Source organism: Chenopodium album, chromosome 23, assembly GCF_948465745.1.
Source record: "Chenopodium album chromosome 23, dcCheAlbu1.1, whole genome shotgun sequence".
Taxonomy (NCBI): Eukaryota; Viridiplantae; Streptophyta; class Magnoliopsida; order Caryophyllales; family Amaranthaceae; genus Chenopodium; species Chenopodium album.
Window position 1 is genome coordinate 26,046,410 of NC_137856.1, and position 22,407 is coordinate 26,068,816.

The window sequence follows — 22,407 nt, forward strand, 5'->3', positions numbered from 1 at the left end:
CTAAAGACCTTATAAATGATATAGTGACTTTATTTTAACATATAGTGATCTATGGTAAATGTGACCTTTTTGAAACAAACAATGACCTTATAAATAATATAGTGACTTTATTTTAACATATAGTGACATAAGATAACAGAGATCTTTAATAATTGAATTAAACAAACAATATACCATTTTCATAATATATTGGCAAAAGCTTGTTTACACAAAATGAATATTTTTCCATTCTTCATTCAATAACCTACACAAAAGTTGAATGAATACTAATTAGCTATACATTCTTCAAAGTACTTTGCTTAGTTTAAAAAATTATGATAACAACTAAGTTTAAAAATCAGTTTCACAATGTTAAGCCTTTCCTTGGTTAGTTTCAGAAAATTATGATATCTTAAGCCTTTCCTTTCTTCTTCTTGTCTACAGTCTGCTTCTTCTTATTCTTCCTCTGCTCAATCTCTTTCTTCCTTCTTTCTTCAACCTCTTTTGAAAGATGCTGCCTATCAGGTTTGAATTCAGCCACCTTACCAATTACATTTGATCTAGCTTCATTCATATCAGATAATAGTAAAGATGCAGCAATTTGAACCCGGAGAATCTTCCTATTTGAAGCCTAAAAAAATATATAATCGATATAAGATATTGTGATATTAATTAAAAGAAATAAAAGAAATAAGTTAAAAGGAATAGAATCATAACTGTTTTTAAAATTTCACATTTAAACTCATCAGCTCCATTGAATAAAAGCATACTCATCATAGTATAAACACCAGAATCTGAATTATCTTTGCTAGATCTCCAATTCAAAGTAGGAAACTCCAAAGCATAGTCAACCATAGCTCCAGATTGAGTAAGTCTTTGATCAAAGAAGGTACTGATCATATCACACTACCAAAAAATCATATAATCAGATCACAGTCACATTTGTCCAAATCCTAATTACTAAAACTCACTGTAAAAACCTTTAGACAAGAATATAGTGAAAATATGGAAGAGTGAGAAAGTAATACCAAGAGACTAGATAACTTTTTGAAGAAGTTACGACCATTCTCATCATAATTCAGATTATCAATAAACTGAATTTTTCCTTGAGTCAAATTCACCACAAATAAGCAATAATGATTGCCACTTAGACAAGGTAAAAATATCTGCAACAAAGATATCATAATTAGCAAAATTATTTTTCTTCCCTCAAATTCTCTTATTTGAAATTATTTTTCTGTACACAGGTTCTTTGAGTAGTTAAGTGTTACATATAGGAGTTAATACATACCAAAACACACATAATTAAGGTCACAAACCAAGCTTGCAACTGTTTACAAGATCAGCCAAAATCAAATCAATAGCTAAAGGGCGAAGAGTTGGATAAGTGCATTTCTAAAATCGTCCCCTTCTATTCATAGAGAATATATCTGAAAGTCAGAAAGTATGCCAGTGATGGCACCCACTGATACTCTTCAATTCAAAACCATTCATTCATTCTGAAAATGTCAAACTAAAAATGGCACCCTTTATCAACTGATAATTAAGGTCACAAAAAATTTATAATGTAGACTTTCTAAGAGTAATTTTACAATATGCACTCTCATTTAAATAAAGGTAACTACAACATAAAAAAAAGGAACTATATTATCATAGCATCAAAAAAAGAAAGTATTACCAGCTCCACTTCTGACAAATCAAAATCATGAGCTATTTTCATCCACTCCTCCAATTCTTGATATACATTGTCCACTAGTTGTGAATTGTCATCACTGCAGGCAGCTTCTACTATTGTAACCTTCATAACATTTAAACAAATACAAAAATAAGTGAAAAGTAAACACATGTATAAACATTGAAATAATAAAAAAAAACTCACACTAATTGAAGAACCAAAGTACAATTTTCGAGGTCCATCCTTAACAAATTTCTGATTTTCATTGAGAAGCAACGCCCAGCAATCCAAAATACTACTGCTCATGATTTCAAAAGGCTCTCCTAATGTGTAAAACTCTTGCCTTTGAATCAAATGATTTTCATGAAAGCATACCAATAGTTCACTGTGTCAAAGAATATAAAATAAGAATTAAAAAAGTGTTTCATAAATAAATAAAAAAATAAAAGAAAAACAATGTAATCAAGTAAAAGCTTACTTACTTAGGAGGCAAACAAGAATCATTGATAATGCAATAGTCAACAATCTCTAAGACTAATGGATCCAATAGCTTCATTTCCTTGTTATTTGACTTCAAAAAGTGTGAAATAACAATAAGCCTTTCATCAGATTTCCAATTTAAAGAAATCGAACACCTGGACCCTCCATTTGTAATAATATTTTCAAAGCCAATCACAGGTAAAGTTCCCCTAATTTCCTCCCTCCCTTCATTTGTCTTGTTTTGCTCAAATGCAGAAACTTGATCCAACACCTCGAGCATTTTTGTCACCCAAATAGCAAGTTTAGAGATCTCATCAATCACAGATTGAACTTGAGGATCCAAAAAAAAACGATCATCCTGAGAATCATTAACACCGGTAGCATTTTGAATCTCATTGTGGCGTGAAAGAAGAATCTCCTTTATCTTGTCATTGTAAAAACAAGATATCACATTCATATCTCTTTTCATGAACAAAAATTGTTCATGAACAGGCTGCAAAGAGATTAAAAAAATCATGTATAAATATTGAAATCAAATCCAATAATTCAAAAAAAAAAAAAAGGAATAAAAGTCAGAAATTCCTTACATCAATAGCAGATGAATGAATCTCCTGATCTGACATAGAACCTGGTGGGAGATTAAACTGTATTGTACCATCATTACCCTCCCTAACATGTTCAACATTTCCCACACTTCCTGCTGTAGTACATACGGGAGCATCCTGTAAATTCAGCTTACGACTAACAGGATACACATCACAGAGCAAAATCCCTGAACCAAAACTTTTCGACAACTTTTCCTTCTTAATTCTGTCCCTAATCAACTCATCATTCCAATGTTGAATTAAGGGTAAAGAAGTACTTAATTCAACATTCCTAAATCTCAACCTATGAAAGTAAATAATCTCCAACATCAAAATACAACCACAACAGTTTTGAATTTCTCCTTTTTGGTAACTTTTAACACCTTCACACAGTTTTTCAAGAACATATTTACACCAATTCAAATTTTTAATTTGTTCAACATCATCAATTGCCTTAGAAATCCTAAGATCAGCAGTTCGGTTAGAAGTAGGAGCCAGAAAAGAGGATACTACATGCATAACAAAGAGTTGCTTAAACTCATCACCACCTTGATCTAAAGTAGGTATCCTATCCTCTAACAAATTAAGTGGAATTTGGTCATTTTCATCTGCCAACCCAAAATTCAACCTCCAATTATGTTTGAAAACAAAGTCAGGATTACTTTTATTAGCAGATCGAGGTATCTCCTCAACATTATTAGGGTTTAAAGGAAGGCAAAATACGTCATAAACATCATATTCAGTGACCACAAACTCCTTACTATTGTCTATTGAAAACATGCAGCTACCATAGTCAAAACAGTCAATTAGCCACCTATACATACTAGTAGGATTCCTTTTCAATTTCAATGATAACAACCCTCCAAAGCCGATTTCATTCACAGAAAGTTTTTGAGCATCAGTAAAGTTAGACATCAAGTCAACCAATTGCAAAGGCCTACATTTAGTTTTAAATGGTCGCAATCTGCAAAATAGAAATAATAACGCAAAGTCACACAAACATGCACGTTGAATCTAATTTTTTCAGAACACTACAAAGTAAACAAAGTTACTTACATAGGTACATCACCACCAGCTTCAACTGCATTTGTTCTTGTCCTTTGCCTCTTAACACGTACAAGAGCAGTAGCGCGAACGCTAGATTCAGGTTCATCTTCTCGAGTTCTCTTTTGCCGAGACGAAGGTGAACCAGTTGCCTGATGCTCATGAAGCTCTCTGGAAACATCTTGTTCAGGAGCATTCTTTTTCTTTTTAGCTCTAGTTTTCTTCTTTAATCCTTTGACAACATTTGTATACAAAAGAAATCAAAATGTATATTATAGTAACCTTTAACAATTTTTATAATTATTATATAAAGCACAATTAACAAATCATACATGAAACATATTGCTATCAAAATTACATTCAAACCTCACAAAAAACTAGATCGAGAACAACACATTAACAATAGTTCAATTAAACAAAAACAATAATTAATCAACTCAAATTTACACAAATCTTAATCGAGAACAACACATTAACAATAAAATTGAATGAAAAATAGGAAACAATAAAATTGAAAGAAAATAAAAATCGAAAATAGCAAAACCCTAGATCTTCACCACAAAACAAAATTAAAACAAAAATTCATACAAATAGTTGAAATTAGAGAAAAACAACAAATAACCAGTTCAAATTAACACAAATAATCATCGACAACAACACATTATCAATAAAATTGAATCACAAAACAAAAAACAATCAAAATTGAACGAAAATTCATACAAAATTGATCCAAATAATTTCAGTTAAAGAAAACAACAATTAATCAACTAAATATTGCAGTAAAAAAGAAATAAACGAAGATTACCTGAAGGTTGTGGTTCGTCGACTTTTGTAGCAGAAGAACGGAGGCCGCGTTTTCGTTGAAATGTACCACCTCCTCTGGTTCTCGCCATTGATGAGCTCGAGCTGAGGAGAGAGAAAATGGAAGAAGGGAAGAGAGAGAAAATGTCAGAGTAATTGGCAAAATAAAGGAAAGAATTAAATTGGTAATTTGGAGCAATTAATATGTAAGAAAATAGGAAAGGAGAGGAGTTTGTCTGGCATTTTTTAATTTATATTGACATCAACTTTATAAGAAATTATTTGTATAAAAATTTTATTTATTAAATTGATATTTTTATACATTCTTCTTTTTGTTGATTTTTTTTCCACTTTTAGATTGTTTTAACATAGAAAAGGTAAATTTGTTGTTATTAATAGCTAATGAAATATCATGTACATATCTTGATCAGAGGTTTTTCAGTGCGGTAGGGTTACTTGTAGGGTGTTACTTGTATTATGGGGTTACTTATATGGGTTACTTGTATTCTGAGGTTACTTGCATGCGTTATTTGTAGGTATTACTTGTATTATGGGGTTACTTGTATTCTGAGGTTACTTGTATGCGTTACTTGTAAGTGTTACTTGTATTATGGGGTTACTTGTATTTTGGGGTTACTTGTATAGGTTACTAGTATGTGTTACTTGTACTCTGAGTAATTCTTACAAGTAACCCCAGACCAAAATCACATACCAAACCAGTAACACCCTATAAGTAACCCCTGACCAAAACCAGTAACACTCATACAAGTAACCCCAGAAGGCTAGAATACAAGTAACCCCTGATAAAACCAGTTACCAACCCCCTACAAGTAACCCCTACCGCACCATGTAGCCAGCCGCATAAAAAATTTTGTGTATCTTGATTTATTTATTAAATGAAAAAGATACTATTAGAATTTTCCATAAAAATAATCATTTAAGATACAATAAGATTTAGTAACAATATTATAATAAAAATAGAAATTTGGAAAGAAAAAAAAGGCTTTTTAATCACATAATGACACATGTCATTTAAGGTTCGCCTTTAGTACAGGTTTATAGTTTAAAGATTGATGTCATTTTAGGGTAATCAATCACTTAATGTATTTAGAGCAACTCTAATGGCAAGCTAATTATCAAATTAGCTTGCCATGCCACCTAAGATTGCAAAGCTATTATTCCTTCTAGCTAATTCATACCACAATGGTTAGACACTTAGACTAATTAACACTTAGATTTTCAGCTCTATTTTTTAAATAATTAGTATTTTATTAGAAACAATAAATTTCTAAGCTAATTAGCTTAGCTAAGCTAATTTGCTTGGCATTAGCTTGACCAAGCTAATTATTAAATATACTCCAATGGTTGTGCTATTAGCTGAAATCATTAAAATTACAAGCTAGTCCCTAAAAGCAACCATTGGAGTTGCTCTATTTACTATGTATTTAAAGCTATTGATGGTAAGAGTTGAATAAATTTTATTTTAAATTTTTTTGAGTGGTTTCTTAACAATTTTGTGTAAAAATATTATGTGCTTTATTTTTTAAGGGGTTGTTTGTTTCCTACTCCGTGTTATATCATATTTTATTATATTATTTATGATAAAATAAGTTTTAAACAATCAATTATAGTAATTTTTGAAATTTCAAACAACTAAGTTGAGCAAATATAATTAAAAAAATAGGTGAAAATAACTTTTAATTTAAAAAATTTTAAGTTTAATAATATGAATAATTTATTTCAATAAAAATATATCAATTCAGAAGAAAACAAAAGTTTCAATTCAACAAAAAATAAGTTGAATAGAGCAAAACCTAAGTTTAAACGAAGTATATCCCAAGTTTAGGTACAATAATTTCACTAAGGGCCTGAATTAATACAATCTTTTCACTAATAAGATGAATTAAATCGGCCTGAATTAATACAATCTTTTTACTAAGGGCATGTTCACATTTATTGAACAGGCTGAACTGAACTAATTGGAGTTTAACTAAACTGAATAGAGTTGAAATATATATTTTATGAGAGAAGGAAAAATTGAACTGAAATGAACTGATTGGAGCTGAACTGGACAGAATTGAACTGGAATTAAGCCGAAGAGAACAACCCTAAGTGTCCAACTTTAGCAATTTAAACCTATCTACTCACTTGAAATTCTCTAATTTGTCTCATATGAAATCTTAAGAAATTATAATGTAAATGAAATATAGTATTTTAATGGTTTTTATATAATCCCTCTTTCTAAATAATTGACACGTTGTTATCACGAAATTGTGAAATAGGTATTAATATAAAGTTTTATTATATTAACTTTTTAAATTTTTTTACTAATATTAGATTATACTCCCTTCGTCTCCTTTTGATAGTCCCTTATGGTCAAATTTTAGTCCCAAAATGTTTACCCTATTTGCTTTTTCCAACAACCATTAATATTAATTTTTTACCAAAATTCCATCAAATTTGCAACAATATTTGTGCAAATTTAAATTTCCTATGTAAATTTTGTTTCCCCAAATACTTTTATTACTTTCTCTCTCGACTTTTTTGCATTCCCAATGTCAATTTACTTTTTCAATGTACTTTTACTATTTTTATTTGTGTAATTGTGTTTATTAATTCCCGTGAAAAATGCCCATAAGGGACTATCAGAAGGGAACGGAGGGAGTATATATCTAAAGTTAAATTAATACATTGACAAAAGTATCATATTTGACCGTGTCAATTATTTAGGAGAGGAAAAAATACTTCAAAATTTAATCGTATGGGATCTTATTAAATTCGTATTAATTTTAAATATATATATATACATATATATATATATATATATACATATATATATATATATATATATATATATATATATATACATATATATATATATATACATTGGGTTTTTCTACACAGTAACCCTGATTTTTTTCACTTTTCTACGTTGTGCCCCAACATATATGACTTTCAACACGGTAACCCCAATATACTTTTTGTTTCCATACGGTAACCTTGCCGTTATCCTACCGTTAAGAAATTCCGTTAGTGGGGCCCACTCTCCATTTATTAATATTATTTTTATCGAATTGGTATTCCGTCAAAGGTTTCGGGGGCTATTTTGGTCCTTAAGGGTCCAAATTAAGCTCAGATTTGGCAAAAAAAAATTGGGACATTTCTTAATAAGCAAAACGAGGCATCTACGTTATTTTTTTGCCAAAATCTGAACTCAATTTGGACCCTAAGGGCCAAAATATCCCCCGAAACCTTTGACGGAATACCAATTCGATAAAAATAATATTAATAAATGGAGGGTGGGCCCCACTAACGGAATTTTTTAACGGCGGGATAACGGCAAGGTTACCGTATGGAAACAAAAAGTATATTGGGGTTACCGTGTAGAAAGTCATATATGTTGGGGCACAACGTAGAAAAGTGAAAAAACAGGGTTACTGTGTAGAAAAACCCTTTTTTTTTTTTTGAAAGAAGTCCTAAAGGACATTAAATTTCGTTAATAATAGCCATACGGTATCTACAATTGACAATTAACGATAATGAAAACGAATTCAACAAAATCAAACAAGAATTAATCAGGGAAGGGCTAAGAATCCAAATACATAAATATAACAATTCGGCACATTCTCGGTTCGTTGTCTCATACAATTTTTTGAGTGGATCCGCCGCCGCTTCGCAATTTTGTGAGAAAGTAAATTCTTGTGTTGATTCCGTAATCCGAGCCATACAATAGTAGCCCCGCACAACCAGAGACCACATTAAGCGCAAATAAAACCTTGTCTTTCGAAGGAGTCTGAAAAACCTTATCTTTCGAAGGAGATCGAAAAAACCTTGTCTTTCGAAGGAGATAAACCCTTTCTTTCGAGGGAGACATTATTGTAACCTACGAAACAAAAAACTTAAAAGAAAATAAAAATTGGGGCTTTCCACCGGTGAAATCCGATGGAAGCACTTTCAAAATTGTCAATGGAGGCTAAAGTTTAGGAGAGAGGAGGTTAGGGGTTTTTTTTTAGCCTAACATTTTTTTTTTGAAGGGAATTTTTTTTTTATTTTTTTTATTTTTTTTTTCCTAACATTATATACATACAGTAGCATTATCTTTTTTCATACATAACTTTAAAAAATTTAATTACTCCCTCCGTTTCTTATTTCTTGCAACAAAGGAGGGTAGCGCGGTTCCCAAGTCAAAACTTTTTAAGCATACTTAATAAAATATAAGGGCATGTAAATGATGTAATTAAGGAGGAGAGAGGGTGAATAAATTATCCAACTAAAAAAGCAATTAAGCAACCAAAGTCAAGCACCACCACCGATGAATGCACGCCACCCACAACCATCGCCCAAACCACCAGTCTACCACCCAGACCCGTGCCACTAAACCCACGAAACCACAAAAACCACCCCTCTACCCCTGCAAAACTAACGACACCACCAGATCTAAACCCACCGACACCACCGACACCAACTAAACCACTAGATCTAGTACCACCAAAACCACCCAAATGCACGCCCCAAACCTACGAAACCACCAAAACCCTTCATCTATCATTGCGAAACCACCGAAACCACCGATACCACCACAACTACGACCAACAAACCCACCCAACGAAACCACCGACACCACCAAAACCAGCAAACCCACCAAAGAACCCACCGAACCCACCTAGCACAAACCACAGACGACCCACCAAAAAGAAAAAAAAAACACCAATCCCGACAAACCACCAAATCCACAAAGAATGGTGAACCACCAAACCCGATGAACCACCAATCCCGACACCACTGATGACCCACCAAAGCCACTAACAATCAGAGTTGAAGAAAATCCACCAAACTAGTGATTTGATTATTATGAGAGATGAGAGATGCATGAAGAAGATGAAATGAGAGATGGAGGAGGAGAGAGAAAGACTATGAGTTTGATTTTTGGGTCTGATTTTTGGGTCTGATTTCATTGATAAGTAATCTAGATTAGAATTATAATGGGTTGTAATTATGTGTAGCATTATGTGTTAACAATTTTTTAGTAAGGGTATATTGGTCATTTTGACAGCAAAAAGTTTCCAAATAAGGAAAAATATGAGTTTGTTGCAAGAAATGTGAACCACCCCAAAATGGCAAATGTTGCAAGAAATAAGAAACGGAGGAAGTATAAAATTGCATTGAGAACCATGTTGATATCAATGGGACAAGCATTTGAAAATAGAGAGAGTATCACATTTATGTGCTATCTATATTATTATTAAAACTCCAAGACAAGGAGTGTCATTTTGCCATTTGTTCTTTCTTTTTTGTTATTTCGCCACGTCACTTTAAATTTTTGCCACGTCACTTTTGCTATTGTGGTTAAATATGCTTGATTTAGTTAACACCTTAGAATAATGATCAATTGAAATATTGATTTCAACTTAAAAGAAAGAGAAGATGTTACTTGCAAATCAATAGACTAGCCATTATTAGTAATTAGTTTTGTCATAATTGAATAATTAAAATGTTTTTAAATTGCTTTGACCCATTTAATTTGTAATATATGTAACTAATATGTATTCAATATATTTATCCCTATAAATTAACTATCCAAGGAAATGATACACTAAACATTCTAAACCACTTGGAGAAACATTTTATTACTGGGTCAGTATTGTGTTAGGTGAGTATATGTTTACTCTACCTTACATGGCATGCAATAGATATATTTTGCATACTTAACTCATATTTTTTACACATTTAATAAATCACCCTAAATTAATTATGGCCTGATGATGGTGTAATATGTAGGATTTGCTATAAGTAGCATTTTGGTTTGATGATTGTGTAATATGTAGGATTTGCTATATATTAATACGAGATTCCATTGGTTGATTTTCTTTATATATAATTCACTCAAAAGTTAGTGCGTGTAATTTTTTTTATTATTCACTATTTATGCTCAGGGGTTGAATATTGGTTTGATGATTCATTTGTGCGTCCAATTTGAAAATGATATTACATCTTTTTTTAAAAAAAAACGATATAATCATATAATGCATGTAATTATTTGTCATGTAATTGAATATGAAGAAGAGAAACAAGCCCGGGGCATTGCCCGAGTCACTAACTAGTTAAATCATTAAAACTCCTTAGCTACATGTTAATACTCCTATTATAGAATTTACAATCTTGATATTCTTTTGCGCATATATATACAGTATGTCAAATATTTATGGCAATTTCTTAACTACATATCATCTTCCTTTAAAACTTCCCATTTACAAAACCATTTAGAATATGCCAAAAGTATATTCTTTCACATTTAATTTGTACTCCCTCCGTCCCTAAATTACATTCCTCTTTGAAAATTTACACGGGAATTAAGGAGGGAAGAATAAGACAAATAACAATAATTAGATAGTGCAATGGGAAGTACAAAGATAGATTAGTTATTACACATGACATGTCATCAATCCTTTGCAAAAAAAAAGGACCAATCACATGCTCCTAATTGAAAACTTTTAACCAATCATATTCATTGTAATTTGGCACAAGGATTATGAGTGAGGTTAGGTAAGGATGAGTGAGAAAACAATAAATATAAAGCAGAAAAAGAGAGTTGATTTACTAAAAAACTTACCAAAAATAAAAAGGAGGAATGTAATTTTAGAATACCAAAAATAGAAAAGAGGAATGTAATTTAGGGACTGAAGGAGTAATTAGTATGTGACTTTAAGTTAAAATAATGAGAATTGATTACACTAATAATTCACATTTTCAATTTTAGATAAGTTAACTATTTGAGATACCCAATCTTATTTTTTAACTTTGGAGGACAAATAAAACAATAATTATCTAACTTGTCTAGATACATTGAATGTAACTAGACGTTATTTGATTTCAAGTACATTTTTTATTTTTTGTTAGCATGTCTTGTTTTAGACAAGAATTTGGTACATTTACCCCAAACAACTAGTGGTATGTTAAAATTGTTAAGATTGAAGAATTTAAAGCAGTAAAAATCTGGAGCAATAGCTCATCTATTACTAAATGGGATTCCATGAACAAATTTCTAGCTTTAGGTTAGAACGTTCCACTCCATAGTCTCATACTTACTCCATGTAATTAATGATGTGTTTTTATTAAGGGCATGTTCTCTTACATTGAAATTTAGTTCAGTTCAGTTCAGTTCAGCCAGCTCAGCTCCGCTCCTAATTTCGTTCTCTTATAAAATATTTATTTCAGTTCAGTTCAGTTCAGCTCAGTCAATGAGAACATGCCCTAAGATTAACATAGCATACCCTAGCCTTTCACAAAAAAAAAAAAAAAAAAAAAAAAAAAAAAAAAAAAAAAAAAAAAAGAAACATAGCATACCCTAAACAAATTTTTAGATGGGTTAATTGGTTCAGATGATATGGAATGGGTGTGCGATTGAATATGGGAGATTGAATCGAAATTTGTTTATCTTCCGTATTTTCTAATTCTGATGAAAAATTAAGTGAATCAAATACGCTTGCTATTAATTGCAATGACGGTATATGCTGATTTAAGGGATTAAGCATTTTGCTTTTCAAAAAAAAAACAGGGATTAAGCATTTTAATATTACAATTAAGATAATAATTGTAGGTTTGTGGCATCTTTTTTACTGTTTCTAGTATTCTAGGTGGATTGGTGGACGCCGCACCAATACAAATCATACTCCGCACCAATAATTCCATTTATCTCTAATCACTCTTTTAAGAAACCAATCAAACCAGGCCAATTAGCAAAGATTTCACCTTTTGACTTTATTAGAGCAAAGAGATAAACAGTAACATTTTAATGAGAGGATAGTAATATATCATGGATTTACCATAATTCTCTGCTAAATAATCAATAAAAATCCATGCTATTTTTTTGAAAAAGATACGAGTAACAACCTTTTTTTTTTTACAATCACGAGTAACAACTTATTCCGTACATTTAATATTAGAGAATAAATATCCAAGAGTTAAAGATCTATACTCTTGATATTTTGTTCTTTTTCATACATAGTTCATCATATATTTATGGAAATTTTTTCACCACATATATATCCTTAAAAACATCGCAATTTACAAATAAACCCTTTTCGAGTTTAGAATATGCCAAAAGCATATTCATTCACACGTTTAATTAGTGTGTGACTATTGTCACTAACCCATACCCAAAATTGTAAAACCCCACCAAAATTTTTTTAAAAAAAAAATTAGAAAAAAATATTAAAAAATTTACAAAAATTAGGAAAAAAAAAAAAAAACTCATGAAGATTGAGCACCCATTTGTTGAACAACCATAGCAGAGGAACTCAATTGAGAGCAACTAGATTGCAATTTGAGCAAAGAAGAACTAAACCCAAGCATTGAACTTCCCAAATCAAATTCCAACAAATTATCTTCCAATTGATGACCACCCAAAATCATTGAACTCCCATTTAAATCAATCCCACCATCCAAAAACCCTAGACAAATAATCTCATCATTTATCTTCACCATTGAATTATGCCCATAAATCCTCCATTTCACCATCTCACTCTGTAAAATCAGATCAATTACTGGACTTACTCTGAACCCTTCAACACCAAAGCAAGCCTCAAATCCTCCTTCAGGTGGGACTCTTAGTAGATTCGGGTTCAACGCCTCGGCTTCGGTTACGAAAGCTTGAACTAGTTCTTGGTAGATTCTTGTCTCCATCTTCGAGTAAGGGTTGACGGTACTAATTTTGATGGTCGATAGTGTGTCCTCGTCGTCGAGTGCGAGTTTCTTGTTCTGGACTTTGATTGATTTGAGATTGATATTGTAAGACGAATCACCTTCGTTCTCGAAAAATGGAGTATAACTCATTGACTTGAATACCTCAGCTTCATCATTCCCAGTTAAGATCATCCCATTGTTCTCAGACAAACAAAGGGAGAATTTCTTAGGGTATTCCATTATATGAGAGATCTGAGAAACCGGGCCAATCCGGGTTTTTCCAAGCCCGAAAACACCCTTTGACCCGGTTGGTAACCCGGATAAGATCTTCGAGGGCGCACATGACAATAAGAATGAATCGACCATTAATACTCTGTCATAGAATGAGATGACGCTATCGACGAGCTCCCCCGTTGCGGAACCACCCGTAGCGGGGTTCCGCAGCGGGAGGGAGCACGCCTGATTAGCAGATGGTGAAGTTGGGCAGGGGTTTGATGCGGCGGAGGTGCACTGGATTGATCGGCAGTTGACGGCGGTTGGTTGAGGGGAAGACGAGCAGTCAACCCATAAAAGAGGGGAGTTGAGATCTACAACGAGGTCAGCGGGTGCGAGGTGTGAGCCGTGGTGAATTCGGGTCAAGTAGTGGTTGGTTGATTTGTGTTTGTTGAGAGGAAGGATGAGAGTTGAGGAGAGAGAAAGTGGGAGGAGTAGAGAGAGGATTAAGAGAGAGAAAGTGTAGGAAGCCATTGAAAGTTTGATGAGGAGAGAGAAAGTTGTTGAAGGAGTAAAAGAAGAAGAAAAGAAGTGTTATTTGCGTTGGAGAGGCGCCGCGGAAAAGTAAGGTTAAGGTAGGAAAGATGAGAGATGTGGACCGTTGGATGAGGGAGGTGAAAAGGGTAAGGTGGACGGTTGATATGAGGATAAGTGTTGCGCTGTTTCTTTTTTATTCTTTTGTTAAAAAGAAAGGTTTTATCGGGTCGAAATCTCTTACAAGTCCTTTTAATCTTAATTAGTAAGTATATAAAATTGTTTAAAAGTGAGGGAAAGGATATCCTAAAGACCTAAGGTATCTCCGTTTCCAAAAAAAATAAAAAAAAAACCTAAAGTATCTCTAGTGGCCTTTGATAGGGTAGATGGATTATAAATGTGAAGATAAAAGTGTTATAAATAACGGTTAATTTTTTTTGGGTTTTTCTAAAGTATGTCCCTCTAATTATTTGATTTCTAAGCTGTACCAATGCTTTTTCAAAGTTATAGGTTATGCCCTCCACCTCACGATATTTTATCAACAATACTCTTTGACAGTCATATGCGTTAATGAAAGTTAAGTTATTTTATCAATAATGGTGTCGTGGCGTTAGTAATTAGACACGTGTTCCGTTCTAATTGGTTTAAACACTTTTAAAAAATTTAAAACATCAGAAAATAAAATAATAAAAAAAGGTTATTGTTAACGTCAAAGGCTATGGTTAATAAAAATTAGTGAAGTTGAGGGTATAACTTAAACGTTTGAAAAAGTATGGACACGGCTTAGAAACCGAAAAAGTTTGAGGGCATAACTATTTCATGACAATTTTTTTTTTTTTTTTTTTTGACAAAAAGGTTAATTTTTGGATCAAGTTAAAATTACTCCTTTGTCCCTATTTGATTTTTCGGATTGTTTTTGGATAAGTGTTGCGGTGTTGCTGAGTAGGAAACTGGGAAAAAAAAGGTGAATACGCGAGTACACGACGATGTTTTGAATGCGGTTGGTGTACAAATCCTGTGTACTGTACATAGAATTGTGTGTACAACGTGGTCATGATTTGACTTATTCAATGATATGCGTTTCCGGTGGGGAGAATGGATTGGTTGAGATAATTGGGCAGCTTATCGGATGTGTGAGTGTGACACATATGTCTATGTAGTCAGAGACTTGTTAGAGTGCTTATCCTCTTAGAAAAGAAAAGGAGAAAAAAAAAGGATATTTGAGAGTACTTATCCAATTCATTCAAAATTTTTGGATCACTATATTATTACTCTTAATTATTTTGATAAATATTGGACAAAGATTGATAACTAGAAGTCTAGTTGGTCTAGCACCTCAAAATCTGGGTGATTAAATTTAGTCCATGTACAATTGGTGACTCGTTGTTGCGGGATCAAACACGCGGTTCCCCCTATCAAATGTAGCCTTAATTACCATTGCACTAATGATCAATTAGGGCTTGTTCACATTTACTTAATTTCAGTTCAGTTCAGTTCAGCTCCAATCAGTCCAGTTCAGTTCAGTTCAGTTCCAATCAGTTCAGTTCAGTTCAGTTCAGGTCTTAATTTCCCTCTCACATAAAATATTCATTTCAGTTCAGTTCAGTTCCAATCAGTTCAGTTCAGTTCAGCTCAGTTCAGTAAATATGAACAGGCCCTTAGTAAAGTTACTGATTTTATGATAGTATTAATTGAAACAATTCTAACAAAACCTCATATACATATGTTTTTTTTATATATTATTCACTAAAGACGATCAAAAGAGAGGTGATGAATAGTACAAAAGTATAAAATATTACAATCATTTTGAATCTTGTTTAATTTGTCTTAATGATTAACTTATTAAAATAAAATTGTGATGGAGTATATATTTTACTAAAATTTGCACCCAAAAAAAAATAATACTAATATGCAATTTAAATTATTTATGGTCAAAGTAATCGATGGCAAAGTGTACAGTCAAAGTGAGAAGATCATTTTGCAATAGAGGGTGTACATACAACATATCTTTGCTATTAAAAATAAATATCTTTTTTTGACTAAGGGCCTGTTCTCATTGACTGAACTCAGCTGAACTGAACTGAACTCAGCTGAACTGAACTAAATATTTTATAAGAGAAGGAAATTAGGAGCTGAGCTGAACTTAACTGAACTGAATTGAGCTGAACTGAACTGAACTGAACTCAGCTGAACTGAATTGAACTGAATTTCAACGTAAGAGAACAGACCCTAAGTACATATAACAAGGCATTAGTTTGACCAATAATATATTTATTGTCAAGAAATATAAATTGTAAAAATTTGATATTTGAAAATATACGTTGAAACAATTTTATTATATTGTTGAAAATATATTTATTGGCTAGATAATACTTGATTTTATAAATTATTGATATTTGAGATATAGAAATTTCTAGAAAAATATAACTCAGCAGTCAATTATATTAATCTATAATATATAATTAATACAGAGTACTAAAATAGCAATTGCTAACATTATTCTAGCCTAAAATTAGACACATGTCATATTGTCATTAAAAACTTCTCGTCCAAAACTATAAATGATGTCATCATTTTATGTTTTTTTTTATTATTTTATTAAACTACTGGTCAACTATATTATTATTTAGTACCAATATCCGTAAAACAATCTACTCTTGTAACAAACCCAATTTTCCCTCTACGGATATACCACTATAATACATATAATTATACCGTAGAGATAGACTTGGTCATATTACCACCGCATGATTACGCAAGGCTACTCAAAACTTACTATAATTATACATATAATTTTTTGTTTCATTCTTTCACATAATCTCTCTTTCTTTTTTAATCTAATCTCTTTCTATTTCATTCTTTTTTTTTTTTTTTCTAAATTCTTATTTTCTCTCTCCTCTATTCTTTGATTTTTTTTCCATTAATTTTTTACATTGATTTGATGCATTTAACGTGATGAAAATTGTCGATATTTGCCAAGAGATCAATCTAGGTTAGTTATTATGAATTCATTGTGATCAATATTGATTTATTTTATGACTTTGAGATAAATTTGTGGATGAAATCATTGTTTTAATATCAATTGAATTTGTTGAAGCTAATCCGATCGATTTCAATCTATTATGATCGATTTCATTCCATTATGATCGATTAATTGATATATTTGATTGTTCTCATTAATTTGATTGTTCTTATTAATTTGTATGAATTTTTATTAATTGTTTCAATATTAGTTATATGTACCACGTCTATACTTTTAAAAATTTGGTAAAAAAAATCTAGACGATTACAAATTTTGAACATTTAGTAAAAAAATCCGAACTGAACATCGAAAATTTTGAACATTTTGTAAAAATATCTGAACAATCGCAATGTACCACGCCTATACTTTTGAACATTTAGTAAAAAGAATCTAAACAATTGCAAATTTTGAACATTTAGTAAAAAAATTCAAACTAAACATCAAAATTTTTGAACAATTAGTAACTATAGGGAATATTTCAAGCACTATGATCCCAAGCTTGAACCCCACTGTGATCATACACTAAAGTATGGTGGCGTTCCAAAGGGAAGAAAGCTAGAGCAAAAGAGTCGCCAACAAGTTTTAGGAACTTGTAAACCCAAAAACGATCCAAGAGATCGTCAACTCCATAAGGTCTTGAACCAAATAGGGTTCGGGGATGAGGGTACGAATCCAATCTACAAAAGAAAGGGCCGGCCCTATAAAATAGGCCTCTACTTTGTTCTGCTCGTATTCATGTGCGCTTTTTGACTAACATGCAAACAATATATTTAATCCTAACCTGTTTATCTATGTTGGTTGAATATTAATGCACAAATATATCTATTATAATAAAAACGTACAGAAGATAAAAACGTGTTTTTAAAGATAATAATAATAATAAAAATGACGATAAAATAATAATATTTTATTCCAAATAAAAGTCCACCTTAAAATAAATAATTATTAAATCTAATAATATCAGAATTAAAAGAAACCTTCTAGAAATTTCTAGAAAGTTATAATTAATCCTAATAATTTTAGGAATAATAATTAACATTGGGCCCTTCCCTAGATCATTGGGCCGCATGTAAATAATTAACCGGGCCCAGTTTAGTATTCTGGCCATAACTTCCTCAATATTCATCGGAATTGGGCTTATAATATATCGTTGGAAAGGTCTCTTCGAGCCCCATCCAACTACACTATTATTGGACCTTAATTATGGACCAAACTAAATTGGTTTGGCTATTTTAAAATAAATAGAGTTATTTTTAAAAACAGAGAGAAGAGAATTTTAAATAAAACTAAACCGCAACACTTGACTCTTCCACACTTTCACCTCATTCGATTATGGTTCGACGTGAAAGGCATTCATCAATGGGTTTGGTTTTGGGGAGACACAAATGGGTGTCTATAGAAGCCCCCACTTTGATTGAGTTTGGAGAAACTTAGGTTTCGAAAACAAAAGTCAAAGTGGCGATAGGGACGGAGAATGATTCAGAACGTTCTGCGATCCCAAATCATTCTTATAACGCCGATACCTGCAAACTAATCATTAGTTAAAACAGATAAAAGAGTTAAGAAACGTGTATCTTGCACCGTCGAGCACACGTCTCTAGAGGTAACCATTTTGTTGTTGCTTTTATTGTTTGTGACAACCTCCACAGTATCTTGAATGCCATCATTGAAGGTAACATTATGTCGTCATCCTCAATACCTCTTGGTGACAATCCTCCACAGTATTTCAGGAACACCGTCGAAAATAACTGTATGTCGTCATCTTCAGGGTTGTGGCTGTACGTCGCCACGACAGTACGTCGCCGCTATAGACATTCTCTTCTTTATCTTGAAGATTACTTTACTTTATTGATTCTTGATATTGCTATTGATGCTTCGGGTGATGACAATCCTCTTTTCTTTAGGAACAGTTGTCAACATATCTTTTGTATGACAATCCGATTTAGGGAAAGTTATCAATGTTTCGTAACAATCCATCCTTGGAAATGTTGCCACGATGAAGCGACAATCCGTATCTCGGAAATTTGCCACAATCCAATTTTTGGGAAAAGTTGCCAATGTTTCGTAACAATCTGTCATAAGAACCTTGCTACGATCGACAATCCACGTCTTGGAACATAACTCTTGAAAGCAATCCACCTTGGAAATTTTCCAATGCTGTGCGACAATCCTCTTAGGAAAATATTGCCACTATTGACAATCCTCGTCTTGGAACATTTGCAAAGAAGAGACAATCGACAATCCGCTTCGGGAAAATTTGCCAAACAGGAATAAATGACAATCCACGTTGAGGAACCTTTGCCGGAATTTATGATGAAGAGAAGCCTACGACAATCTTTTGGGAAATTTTGCCATAGGGAACTAGATATATGACAATCCAATCTCGGAAAAAATGCCAAGGTTTTGATGAATATATGACAATCCGAACTTGGAAAAATTGCCAAACAGGGAAGGAGCACGACAATCCATACTTGGAAATTTTGCCAGAGGTGACAATCCAATCTTGGAAAAATTGTCGTGGAAGCTGTAGGGAATATTTCAAGCATTACGATCCCAAACTTGAACCCCACTGTGATCATACAATAAAGTACGGTGGCGTTCCAAAGGGAAAGAAAAAGAGCAAAAAGAGTCGCCAACAAGTTTTAGGAACTTGTAAACCCAAAAGACAATCCAAAAGGACCATCAACTACTCCATAAGGTCTTGAACCAAACAGGGTCCGGGGATGAGGGTATGAATCCAATCTACAAAAGAAAGGACCCGCCCTATAAAATAGGCCTCTACTTTGTTCTGCTCGTATTCATGCGCGCTTTTCGAATAACATACAAACATTATATTAAACCTACCCTGTTTAATCTATGTTGGTTGAATATTAATGCACAAATAAGACTATTATTGGCGATCACTTGAGTTAAAATCACATTAGCCTAAACCAAATTATTAATTATCTTATTAAGCGTGATTTCAAGTACAAATTCCCTTTAACAACCATAAAAGGGTGTGATCAAGCAATAACAATAAAATATAATCAAGCAACATAATAAATAAATCAATAACAATAAAATATAATCAAGCAACATAATAAATAAATCAATAACAATAATGATAATAGCATGATAAGGCATAATAAAGCTCAATAATAATAGCAAGATCCTAGGCATGCTACTAACAAGATTAATAACAAACCCTAGCATGTCACTAAACAATAAAGATCAAAGCTTTAAACCTAACATGGTACTAACATGATAACATGATATTAGAAAAGATTAAAGGCACCCTAAACATGATACTAGAAAGCATAAAATAACATCCTAACATGATACTAGGAATTAAATACAATAATAAGCATGCTTTCTACATTAAAAGAGAGTAATAAGATTACATACTTTGAAGCCTCGTACCTCTTTCTAATAACAAAATACACAAATTAGTAAACTTCAATGAAAATAATAAAGAATTATTAAAGAATTAAATTGAAATCAAGTTAAATAAAGTTTTGACTAGTTTTGGACCAAACCCTTAGAAAATATCAAACCTTTCACGTCTAGGGCGAAGGCAACTTCGAACTTGGCTAAGAGACTCTAAGTCTTGTGAATGCGGAATATTGTATTTTGTAAAAAGGTAGTTTAGAAAGAGAGGGAAAGAAAAGAATTAAGTAATTCTTGAGAGGGAATAGAGAGAATTGAGTAAGAATTGATAAAAGCTGATGATTGTTGATAGTTGATGAGAATTGATAGAGAGAATTGATGAAAGTTGATGATTAAAAACAGAGGTCGAGGACCCTATTTATAAGGAAACAGTCCAGAAAATCATAGAATTTGATAAGGAATAAAACTCCACTCTGTCGCTAAAAACTGACCTTGTCGCCGGAAATTTATCCTGTCGCCAGGCGACAGACAGTTTTTGCGGATTTTGTTTTTCACATATCTTTTGATCTAGAAGTCTAAATAAGTCATATAATATGTCGTTGGAAAGCTCTTGAAGTCTACTTTCTAATGAAATTGGAATCAGATTAAAATATTTTGTATATAAAAAGATATGGCCGAAATAGTGAAAGGGTGTCAGTTTTGTATAGAGTTTCGTATATCTTTAATATCTTTTTCGTAATAGCTCGGATTTAATATTATAATATATCATTGGAAAGATAATTTCAAGATCTATCCAACCAAATAAAATTTAGATAAAAAATATGAGGCACGAAAATAATATCTCACTATCTTTGAACATCTTTAAATCCGAATAGAATTAGGAAAGTTTTAAAAAAGGAAAGTTTATATTCAAATCAAATTCCATGATTTTATCTTTTCAAAAAAGGATAATTAAGATATTTTAGAAACTTATAGAAGATTCTAATCAATCCTAATTAGTTTAGGAATAGGATTAAACCTTTGGACCCTCCTCATGATCATTGGGTCGTAGGTAAAATCCGGTTTGGGCCCAGTTTAGTATTTTGGCCATAACTTTCTCATTATTCATCGGAATTGGGCTTATAATATATCGTTGGAAAGGTCTTTTCAAGCCCCATCCAACTACACCATTATTGGACCCTTATCATGGACCAAAATAAACTGAATTGGACGTTTTCATAAAATAGAATTGGTTTTCGAAAACAGAAAGAAGGATTTTAATAAAAACTAACCGCAACATTTGACTTTTCACACTTTCACCTCATTCGATTATGGTTCGACGCGAAAGGCATTCATCACTGGGTTTGGTTTTGGGGAGACACAATTTGGTGTCTACAGAAGCAGATACGCGACAATCCACATTTGGAAATATTGTCAGTTGGGGATGACAATCCAATCTTGGAACATTTGTCGTATAAGTGACACGCTTTTGAACCAATGCTTTGGTGTTTGTGATGAGCCAATAATTAGGCTCTTTAAGCTAAGTGAGACTATTTTTAATTTTGTCAGGTCAATCACTTATTGTGATTGTAATCGAGCCGACTACTTAATCATGTCAAATTGCTTATAGGGGCTAAGTGGCGTACCAAGGAACCCAAAATTGTTGTATAAGATCCGCATAATTTAATATGGGGGACCATACATTCTGTCGCTGAACTGGCGCATGCCAGAAACTCTTGTCGCTGCGATATTACTCTGTCGCCAGGCGACAGATTTTGTCTCCAGACGACAGTCTTGTTGTCTGGCACTGGAGTTCTTACTTGCTGGAATGTACTTGCCTTTATATTTTGGACTATAGGACTTTGCTTATTATTAGTATTTGTTTGTTATCTTAGGGTTGACCTAAGACTTAGTGTTGCTTGACTCATTGACTTGACATGACTCGACTCAAAGCCTTTGACACATGTATTAGACTCTACTCGATGTGATATGACACGACATGACTCAATGTACATGACTCATGTGTGACGTGCGACTCGAAAAATCAA

The 22,407-nt window shown here is 32.4% G+C and overlaps 2 protein-coding genes across 2 annotated transcripts; both read right to left on the bottom strand.

Annotated features, from left to right (window-relative positions):
• Positions 1-391: 391 nt before the first annotated feature.
• On the bottom strand, positions 392-2,347 carry LOC145607215 (uncharacterized). The gene is made up of 4 exons (XM_081662941.1): positions 1,658-2,347; positions 1,008-1,145; positions 697-885; positions 392-610 (listed from the first exon to the last, which is right to left on the bottom strand). The coding sequence occupies exons 1-4, from the start codon at positions 1,958-1,960 to the stop codon at positions 392-394; spliced, it is 849 nt and encodes a 282-aa protein (XP_081519067.1). The 5' UTR covers positions 1,961-2,347.
• Positions 2,348-12,577: 10,230 nt separating this feature from the next.
• LOC145609023 (putative aspartic proteinase GIP2) lies at positions 12,578-14,057 on the bottom strand. Its single transcript, XM_081664598.1, has one exon. It carries the CDS (start codon positions 13,990-13,992, stop codon positions 12,814-12,816), a length of 1,179 nt encoding a protein of 392 aa, XP_081520724.1. The 5' UTR covers positions 13,993-14,057; the 3' UTR covers positions 12,578-12,813.
• Between the last annotated feature and the right edge of the window lie 8,350 nt (positions 14,058-22,407).